The sequence below is a fragment of the Lethenteron reissneri genome, chromosome 12, assembly GCF_015708825.2.
Source record: "Lethenteron reissneri isolate LAM-NWPU_2019-01 chromosome 12, ASM1570882v1, whole genome shotgun sequence".
Classification (NCBI taxonomy): Eukaryota; Metazoa; Chordata; class Hyperoartia; order Petromyzontiformes; family Petromyzontidae; genus Lethenteron; species Lethenteron reissneri.
The window spans coordinates 677925-688549 of NC_083790.1; the positions used below are offsets into that span (position 1 = coordinate 677925).

The window sequence follows — 10625 nt, forward strand, 5'->3', positions numbered from 1 at the left end:
ATTGTTTGTGTGGGTTTTTTTATTCCTCCAGGGAATGTTTGGAAAAAAGGTAAATGTCTATTCTTATGAAGTCTTTTATACTTTCAGAAAATAATGTGAAACCCACGAATATATATTTCATGCATATTCAGCAGTGCGAGTGGTTTCCACCGGGCTGAGTATGGGGCAGTGCTCGTATCCTGCGCATTTGACGGCCCTGAGCCAGTGGTGTGAAATTCCAAATTCCTTTCCAATGGCCAAGCAGTGTTCAATGTCAGTGTTTAATTGCCACCCTACCTGCTTCGTGTTGTGTATCTGCGTCGTGTCTCCGTGGCGTTGTGACTGGTTCGTGCTGTGTTCACCTCCATACCCTGTACTATATCTCGTTTGTGTTGTGCCTCTGCGTTGTGCCTCAGACTATATTTAAAGTCGATGTGGTTTCAGCGTCTTGAGATGCAACTTGCACGAATGTCGTATATAAAATACAATAATTATTGTTACGTTATAATCACTGTTCAATCGTAACTTAAAGCTTCCGTGACTGCAGGAATTAATATTCTTTGGGTCTTTTGGTAAAGTCACGTAGATCGGTCCTATCTACGTGACTTTACTGAAAGACCCAAAGAATATCGTCATTGCTATTTGGGTTGTTATTACGCGTGCCCCACGCACACCTAAAGTGGTTGATTATAAGTTATTGTTTTTTTATTTCATTTTCTTTCCCATCTGTTGCGCTGTTTTACTTCTCTCGTACAAGAGCTGCATGTTTTCGCTACAAAGTGTCCGGAAGGTCGCGTTCCTCTGCCGTGTAAATGCCGACCGTTGTCTCGTCTCTCCGCTCCCGCCGTGACGCGTGGCTGCCGTGCGGGTCGCTCGTGCCGTGTTCATCCCTGCCAGGGGGAGAAGGGGATACGGGGCCAGCGAGGGGATAGGGGGCCCTCGGTGAGTGCCAACGCCCTCACGGACATACGCACGCATGGACCGCACAAAGATGATCCCCCGTAGAGTCGTAACCCACTGTTGGGGCAAGAACTGTTATCGGGCACCTTTGAAGGCCAACACTGAACACACGAGGGGAGAGCGTGGCCAGGACCACGCCCGGCCCGACCGTCTTTGTCTCTCCTGTAGCGATGTTACACACCGCACCAGGTGCTCATTTAAGGTCTGAGTCAATCTACGGAAGGCCCAGGACCGGGAGCGGCTCCGATGTTCATCGCCGGTGTTGGGCCCGAGCTGGAATAGAACTCGGTTCGCCGTGTTCAGGGTGCGGCGCGCTAACCGCTGGAGCCGCCGCTCCCCGCGCCGCTAGCAGACACGGCGACGCGCTCCAGCCGTGGCCCTCCGCCGCTCGTTAAGAGCAATTAGGGATTAATTACACGCGCGGCCACGTCGTTCCTGCGCCGCCGTTTCCACGGGTATTTAACAGGTGCACACAGAGGCAGTCACTTCCATCCCGATTAGAGCCCTTGACAGCTTTATGAGCGGCGCGGCATTAATGGATGGGGTGGCGGCGACGATGATGATGATTTGGTGGGGGGTGGGGGGGAGGACAGCGTGAGTTGATGAACTCACGCCGCTCTTCCCGTGCGTGCGTCTGTGTTCAGGGCCCTCCCGGGCCTCCGGGGCCCCCCGGCCCTGCAGGCCCGTCGACGGGACTCGGACACCACCGCCCTGGCGCTACGGCACGGCCCTCCTGGGTGAGCGCGGCGCGGTGTGTGGGGGAGACACCGAGCGGACGGCGCTCGAGACGGCCTTCTCGTTGGGGCTGGGTACACGCACTGCTGGATGAGGGCCTCCCCACGGGTTTTGGGGGTTGTTTGACCTTACTCTGCCATGCTGGTCAGCGCGGGTTAGTGAAGGGGGGATGTTCGAGCATAGAAGTACAGTACAACGATGAATCTTGCTGCACTGCCCTCCGCTACCTGCACAATACCCCGCGGCAGCCTATAGCACTTCTTCTATGCGAGGTGGATACCCGCCCAAGCGCTTTCCGGCTAAGTCCTGCTTAGCTTCTCAAATTCGGGTCCCTCCGGGCGATTCAGTCCTGGGCCTGCAATCTCCAGAACGTGAATTTGTCCCACGACGTCTGGGTAGAGGAAGGGAAGCGTTGCCAATTTTAAGATTAAGTCTAAGCTGTTTAAATCAAATGAAAAATTGGGGACACATCCCTAGTCCCGGATGTCGCGGGACGTCAGATTCATCTGAAAAATGTAATCAAATGGGACCTTATTACATTAATTAGTTAAATAGTGAGAAAACATTAAATAGTTACTGATCGATTCCAAAGTCTGGCTTCACAGTAAACGAGGTCACATTTTCTTGCTTCCATACTTATTCCTACGGAGAGTGGCATCATCGCGTGGCGTTGGGTGGCATCGCTTCTGCGAGCGTGGCGACGCGTCACAACGCCGCAGAGCGCGCAAGATAAAAATAAAAACCCCAAAAAGATCCGATATCGTCCTTAGAAATTCCCCAAATCTTAACATTTTTCGATCTGAAACTTAGCCCGAGTTTTGCGCCGGGTTTCTCGCGGCGCGATCGTCCCGCAGGAGTGGCCTGAGGACTGGCCGTTGTGGGGCCCTCCATGGGCCCCGGGCGAGGCCACGCGGAGCGGCGCGGGGGAGCCAGCCGGGGCCGCGTCCGCGCCGGGCCCCCCGGGCCTTGTTGGCGAGCACCCGCCGGCCACGTGCCACGAGCTGCAGCTGTGCAGGCCGGGCCTTGTCGACGGTGAGTCCTGGATGTCGGTGAATATTCCCAAATCGTCTACCCAATCTGTGCTGCCCGCTGCGGAATGAGTGGTGAAACACACACACAGAACTACACTCACACACATACACATACGGGACTACACATACACAGAACTACATACACACACCGAACTACACACGTGCAAAGACAGAACTACACACACGACGTACTCAAACAGCCCAGCACACTCGCGTCATTCACTGGTACAACCAGAAGCCACACGTCAGAGCAGTGGTCTCGATGGTTTTATGCAGCTCCTGAGCAAAAGGCCCAGAGCCCCAACATGTCAATCGGTCAGTAAGAAAAGAACACCGTCACAGTTGTGATGGATAAATGGAAAGGTTGCTGGTATTATGAACTTCGTGCCACCGTTTACTTATTTAATTAATGAAGAGCTTCCGCTGGCAGCGAGCCGCCGTTTCCAGGAGCCACGGCCGTAACTCATCCCCAAACACAGACGCTTCCTGAAGGGTCGTTAGTACCAATTAGACGTGATTATCATAAAATCCGCATTTGTAATGTTCTATAAATGTGCCCAATGGATCTCTCTGTCGTGACTTCCCCTCCCCTACCACATTCCCCCCCCCCACGCCGACCGCCCCCGCCCGCCCCCCATCTCCGTTACCCGGGAGACGCGGGAGTTCGTCGTGAGCGAGGGGAGTTGATTGACGGTGGTCTCGCGTGGCGGCACGCGACTCGGATTACGCAAAATTTGGTTCAACGATCGCGTGGCGGTGAGAACCCAACGCGCCCTCCCGGTGGGTGTGCAGGCGGTGCAGCTGCACCGGCGCCACGTGTTTGAGGGGCACCGGCGCCGGCCTTCGGAGAGACAGGGGGAGGGGGGGCGTGCCCAGTTTCTTTGCTTCCACCAGGGCCCATTCCTACCACCCTACGCCACTGCAAGTTAAGAGTTTGGGCTGGACGCAATCCAGAGCCTTACGGAAGCTTGGAAGGATGCAGTGAACAGGCAACGTTGGCCCACGTTGGCCCACGTTGGCCCACGTTGGCCCACGTTGGCGTGTGGTTTGGAACCATTGGACCAACGTTGGCGTGACATTGGCGTAACGTTCCGTGTCCCCTCCGGCTAACGTCAGTGTGATGACAGTGGGTGTGGATGGTCCGAGCCAGCGACCCAGTGCGATAATGGGACTTTCGGCTTTGAAAGAGGGGAGGCCTCCATCCAGAAGTGGATAGACCATGGCTGATGATGATGACGCTCCTACGTGCGATGCCCAGGGCACTACTGGATCGACCCCAACCAGGGCTGCCCGCTCGACGCACTGCTCGCTCGCTGCCACTTCTCGGCCGGCGGCGCCACCTGCGTTGGCGGCGTTGGCGGTGCGGCGGCGGCGGCGGCGGCGAGCCAGCGGGCCCCGCCGTACCCGGGCCTGGGCGCCGTCCAGCTCAAGTTCCTGCGCCTCCGGAGCGGGCGAGCGTGGCAGCACGTCCGTGCCACCACGCGAGGGGGCGGCACGGGGGGCGCCGAGGGGGGCGAGGACGAGGAGGGGGAAGAGGGGCCGACGCTCGTGGGAGACGACGGCACCGAGATCGGGCCGGGACACGATGCCTACCGCGTGCTGCGTCGCGACTGCACGCAGGTGCCGTGTCGTCAGCTTCGTTGTCATCGCCGGTGTCGCCATGATTGTACTTCGGTCATCACAATCATTATCATTTGTGGTTATCAACATCATCGTTTGTCATTTGATTGTCGTATTCATGGTCATCGTCGATGTCGCAATCATCGCATTTAGGAATTAGCACGTTGGCTACATACGGTGCGAAAGAAGTACAACATACAAACATCAATATCATTGTCATTCTGATCATGACCATGATCGTTGCTTTCCACTTTTAGGAGTTTGCAACATGGGTGTGTGGGTATGTGTGTGTGTGTGCATGCGTGCGTGCGTGCAGGCCGGAACGCGAGACGAGGTGTGCGTCCTACACCTCGTCGTTTCGACGAGCAGCACGGAGTCTCTGCCCATCCGCGCCATGCCCCTTCGGGGGCCCCGCCGGTGGGGGGTCGCCCTCTCGCTGGGACCTCTGTGCTTCCTCTAGCGAGGGCAGCAAGGGGGGGAGGCGGGGGGGGCAGTGCTGTGCGGGTGAGGTGGAGGGGAGGGGGAAGCAGGAGCGTTGGCTGCTGTGGTTGAGGGGCAGCAGGGATGCTGTGGCACTGGTGGTGGTGCTGGTGGTGGCGCTGGTGGTGGTGCTGGTGGTGGCGCTGGTGGTGGTGGCACAGCGATTTGCTCGCCAACACCAGGCACGATGATATGAATCGGTCCTGGGCCTCTCCTCGGTTGACTCAGCCTCAAATGAGTCCCTGGCACGCTGTGTAAACATCTTTACTGTGGAGACAAGGGTGGGCAGGCGTGGTGCTGGTCACTCACCCCATCGTGTGCCGTGCCGGCCTTCGTAGGTGTTACTCGCTAACAGCACTTGCCCCAACAGTCTGTTGAGGCTATATGGGGGCTATTTGTCTTTAGTGGTGCTGGTAATGGGCCCATGCTTCGTCAACGTTTTGCGACGTTTGCGCGAGCGGAGCGTCGAGCAGTATTCCGCTCGTTACACGCACGCCGTCAAGGCCGCGCGTCGCTCGGCACGCAGGTATCTATTTAAAACACCAGGTTTTTTTTTTATACAAAAATGTATAAATGTGTTCCCATTGTAAACCGAGACCTGTCAGAGTCGAAATGTGTTCCGTTTATTAGACGGACAACCTGCCGGCAGTTGCATGAAGACAATTAAAATCGGCGTCAATGAGAGGAGGTATTGACCCGAGGGTTGTTGTGCGACTGCCCACAGGCATATTGCTGCTGTGTTAGTTTCGTTACGATGCCCCCCGGGAGTGACAAGAGGAGGAGGGGGGGGGGCGTTTATGGAGACAAATTGGCGAGGGGAGGCTCGAGATGATGTTGGAAGGGGGAGGACTGAAAGAGGAGTGGGCGTTGGGGGGAAGGGGGGAGAAAGGTTGCTAAGTGAGTTTAAGATTTGTGGGGTTCGGGTGTGAAACGGAGGCTTATTAGAGATGGGGGGCGGGTGAAAGATGAGTTGGCAAAGCCTCGCCGAGTCTCACCACTCCTTGTTCGGAGTGTCCTACCACGGGTTGTGCTGTAGGGGAGGACAACGTTGTTGCTGTGTATGTCTGTGATCCCGGTCGAGTCATTTGCTGGTTATTATTCAGCAGTGGGAGGTTTGGGCCAATACCAGTTACACGGTGATTTATCAGAACGAGAGGACATAGAAACTCCACGCAGGAAGGCATCCGAGTCAGGAATCGAACCCAGCGGCTTCTCACTACGAGGCACGAGTATTAGCAATGCACCACCACCCTGCCAGACCCTATTGCATACCGTGTGTAACATAGGGAGTCTGCCAAGTAACGTTACATTCTACTTTACCTCGTTATATTTATTATCTGTTTGTAAAATGTTGGGTATTTTTCACACGGTTTAATTTTTTTAAGAATAAATGTAGATAACTTTGTACAACTTATAATATTGATACTCTGTGCTATTTTCTATGTTTCAATGTGAGTCTTCGTGAGGTGAGGTGACATTGTGAAGTCCCATCTCGGTAAAGGCTAACAAGCCCTCGGTGTCTTGCTTGGATGAAGGCCACACAGTGACGCGTGGATCAGAGACGCCCACGACCACAAGGAATCTGAATGTGTTTCGAGACTGGAGGAATCCGACAAGCTATGAGGCTATACTCTTAGGTTTTTTCGGTAAAGTCACGTAGGTAAATCACGACGTTTCGGAGGTAACACAAGTCTCCGTCATCAGGTGGGACCGTCACAGCTAGATTTTAAAAACTCTGACAGATAGGTGAAATTCCTCCCCGTCGAGGGTATTAATTCTGAAACGTCGTGATTTACCTACGTGACTTTACCGAAAAAACTTAAGAGTATATGACCTTGCAGTCACGAAAGCTTCAAATCTAGAGCTATGAGGCTCTGTTTCACACTCGCGGAGAGCGCACATGTCAGGGTGCAGGGCTTCTTCGTATCTCACTGGGCTCATCTGGCCGGGTGCCTGGCCACGGTGAACATCGGTGCTGAATGATATCACCGGCGGCCCTGCCCAAGCCGTCAATCTCCCAGGGCACCAACACCGCACATTGAGCGGACGACTCCCAACAGCGAACCGTGACCCCGATGAGGACAGCGGCAGCCCTCTGCCCCGGCTCGACCCTCAACAACCGCCGCCGGTCCAGGGAGCGCCGGGCGTAGCTCGCACGGCCACTCCGCGTGATTGGCCTCCAGACGACGCCGCCGCTGCCGCCTTCCCCGTGCGTCCGCGCCGGCGTTTGGTGCAGCCCCCCGCGGCACTGCGGCTCGCAACAAACTCCGAGCGAAAGCGCCGTGTCCAGAGAGCCCTTGACACCGCACGCCGCCGGCTGGGCCTGCTGCCCGGGGCACACGCGTGCCTGTGTGTGCGCGTGTTACATCGCTGGAGGCGCCGTCTAATTTGCTCGGCCGAATAATTGCGGCGGGGTGGGTTGGGGGAGGTCGTGATTGCATTGGCGTCGAGGAACACAAACGACTCTCTGTTGTTCGTGTGTTTTTTTTAAACGCCAAGCTCCGTAACGCAATAGACGGCGGCGTTTGCGGTGATTCTAATCGCTGCAATCACGGGTTCGCCGTAGCCGAGTGGCGATGATGACGACTACCCCGCTTGTTCACCACACAAGTGGTGGCGCTCTGGGCGGAGCGGGAACGCCGCCCGGTGCCCTCGGCCCCTTCACGCGAATTTGCCGCGACGCAGGAATGTGAAGGAGTCGTGACCTCCTCATCTTGGGGGTTGCCACGCCGTGATCCAACTCACGATGTTGCACCTTCCTCGTCGCTCACGACTCCCCCTGCCGAGCCCCCCCCCCACACCCAGCCAGCCAGCCAGCCGTCCGTGCTGTCGACTCCGTCCCATGCTCAAGGCCAACGCGTCCCTTTCCTCTTTCTCTCTTCCGCCTATGCTCCTTCCTACCTTTTGTAAACACCTACACGGCACCGGTCCAGCTATCGCACGAGGCACCAGGGTGACATTGGCCGTGTTCCAGAAATCAAATCTCGGGTCACGCGCTGCACCGCCCCAAGCACTGCGCCACCACTCCAGGACTCCGCAATGCAATCTCGCGCGCCTCAACAAATTGCCAACAATTACCAACATCCGACAACACATTCTCTGTTTACGTAACCGGCAGCCGCAGCATTAACGCCAACGCTGTGGTAATTTCCAGCGCGAGAAATGTCTCTAAGGCGAGCTCGCTCCCTCGTGTCGGAGCGCGGCCGAGTGTGATTATTGAATGCGAGACAAATTTATCACGGGGGGTGGTGAGAATGATTAAGACTCGCACGCTGTGATCACACGCGCAGTGAGTGGCGCGATTAGTGGGATAATCTCCATCCGCGACATGTGGAGACGCACACACACAGACACACGCACACACAGACACACACGCACACAAACACACACAGACACACGCACGTACACACAGACACACACACAGACACACACGCAGAGAAGAGCAGGGATACACGCGGCGTGGATGCAACGAGACACACACACAGACATACACACAGACACACACATACACAGACACACACACAGACATACACACAGACACACACAGACACACAAACTAACACACACACAGACACACATACAGACACATACAACCACACGCAGCCGACTACTCAAAGATTCCGGTGCTGCTGCTGCCATGCACGTCGACAACGAGCAGTGCCAACACGGACACTCAGCACGCTCGTCAGTAACGCCGCGACGTTTCGGACAATGGGCCTTCTTCACACCGCACACACACATGCACACAGACCGGAGAAGAAGAACGGATAGGAAATGGAATTCGCACTTGATATGCCATGGGGCCTGATAAACATCACATTCGAAATGTGTCCCGATGAAAATGTTTTACAGACTCCACTTCATGATATATTCCTGTGCACGCCACCTCCAGTCTGCACACAAAGGACCTTCTGTACACATCTGGAGATTCGACAAAATTGGGTTCCGGCAAAGCCCGACCCTGCTGATGAGACACTGCAGCGTCGAAACCGGTCCAGAGTTCTCCCTTGCGGGTGAACTCACAATGCTGCTGAAATTATTCAGTCCCAGAAGGAGTCCGTGTGTGGCTGATGGGATGTGTTAAGTAAAAAAAAGCTAATCTGTGTTGGAGAACAGACGCGTGGAGGGATGGTGGAAATTGTCTGCTTGTTGAATTTGTCATCTCCACTGCGAGGCGAATGTTGATGAGCGGTGTGGTTAGTGGTAGATGAGTGGTGTGGTTAGTGGTAGATGAGCGGTGTGGTTAGTGGTAGATGAGTGGTGTGGTTAGTGGTAGATGAGTGGTGTGGTTAGTGGTAGTTGGCAATGCGGCGTCAACAGCGCCACCTTGCGTCAGCCCTCGGTTCGCGTGACCCCCGCAGCCACTCACCGCAAAGTAACCACAGCGGCAGCTGTTCACAAAGAAATCAGAATCATGAAACTGCGCTTTCAACAAATGTGCAAGTTAATTTATTAGGTATAGCCCTGTGAGCCATTCGGCTCTTGAATCGGGTGCAACCGCAACAAACAAAAAACAAAAACATGAACAAGAAAACATCTTAAAGTGACAGTGTGCCAACAGAAAATCCAAGAAAAGACAGCAAAATATTGCAGAAAAAGCACCGTACACCAACACTGTGTGCACAAATCCCAGTGTGATGCAAGTCAAACAACAACAACCACAAGACAACTTAGATTAAGGCCATCAGTCTAACTCTGTACTACAACAAACATGGCCAAACCGAAAAACTTTTCGAAAATCACCAAAATAAAGCCATAAAAGCAATGAAACAATGATCATAGGAACTGTGACCGAATTTTCACAATAGTAAAGGCCCTTCCTCCAGTATTTGTACGGCAATAGGGAATGAGAAGCTGGTAAATGAGCGAAGACCTTAGGTCAAATTTGTTCTTTGAAACAGAGAGGAGATCCAGCAGGTAATCTGCGGATTTCTTTGTAAGTACATCATGAATAAATAATATCTGATGCACAAGCCGTAGAACATTGAGAGATGTTAAGTTTGACCCAATGTAGAGATCACAGTGGTGAGTCCTATATGGGCAGTTCAATGCAAATCTTAAGGCCGAGTGATACATTGAGTCAAGCTTCTTCAGTACAGTACTTGGGGCTGATTTATACACAATGTCACAGTAATCAAGTAGAGGCAGTACGGTAGCTTTTATCAATTCCAAACGGAACATAGGGGGGAAGCAGTGCTTGTGTCGATACAGAAAACCAATTTTTTTTTGTCTTTTTACCAATATAATCAACGTGATCTTCAAAATTCAGTTTTGAATCAAGAATGACCCCAAGATACTTATAGATCTTGACTTGCTCTATTTGATAATTATTTAAGGAATGTAATTGGGGATAAAATCGCCACTAAGTCGCGCGCGATGAGCAACAGTGGCAACTCTCAGGGCCGCGGCGGCAGAGAGGAGGAGCTCGCCCCTCGTGGGCCGCACACCCCCCGAGGTGGCGGGGCGGCCGCGAACCACGCGTCGGAGCGCTCGGCCAGAGGGGCCAGAGGGGCCAGAGGGGCCAGAGGGCCCAGAGGGGCCAGAGGGGCCAGAGGGCCCAGAGGGCCCAGACGGGCCCAGACGGGCCAGAGGAGCCAGAGGGGCCAGAGGGGCCAGAGGGCCCAGAGGGGCCAGAAGGGCCAGAGGGGCCAGAGGGGCCAGAGGGGCCAGAGGGCCCAGAGGGGCCAGAGGGGCCAGAGGGGCCAGAGGGGCCAGAGGGGCCAGAGGGGCCAGAGGGGCCAGAGGGGCCAGAGGGGCCAGAGGGGCCAGAGGGGCCAGAGGGGCCAGAGGGGCCAGAGGGGCCAGAGGGGCCAGAGGGCC

At 54.9% G+C, this 10625-nt stretch overlaps 1 protein-coding gene across 1 annotated transcript in view; it reads left to right on the forward strand.

The window, feature by feature from the left end:
* The window catches only part of LOC133341662 (collagen alpha-1(I) chain-like), a 70072-nt gene extending 65179 nt beyond the window's left edge, over positions 1–4893 (forward strand). The window contains exons 54-59 of the mRNA XM_061550254.1: positions 32–49; positions 877–921; positions 1584–1676; positions 2529–2706; positions 3964–4325; positions 4642–4893. Coding sequence (XP_061406238.1) covers positions 32–49; positions 877–921; positions 1584–1676; positions 2529–2706; positions 3964–4325; positions 4642–4785 — 840 coding nt within the window. The 3' untranslated portion in view covers positions 4786–4893. The remainder of the gene's footprint in view (positions 1–31; positions 50–876; positions 922–1583; positions 1677–2528; positions 2707–3963; positions 4326–4641) is intronic.
* The last annotated feature ends 5732 nt before the right edge of the window (positions 4894–10625 follow it).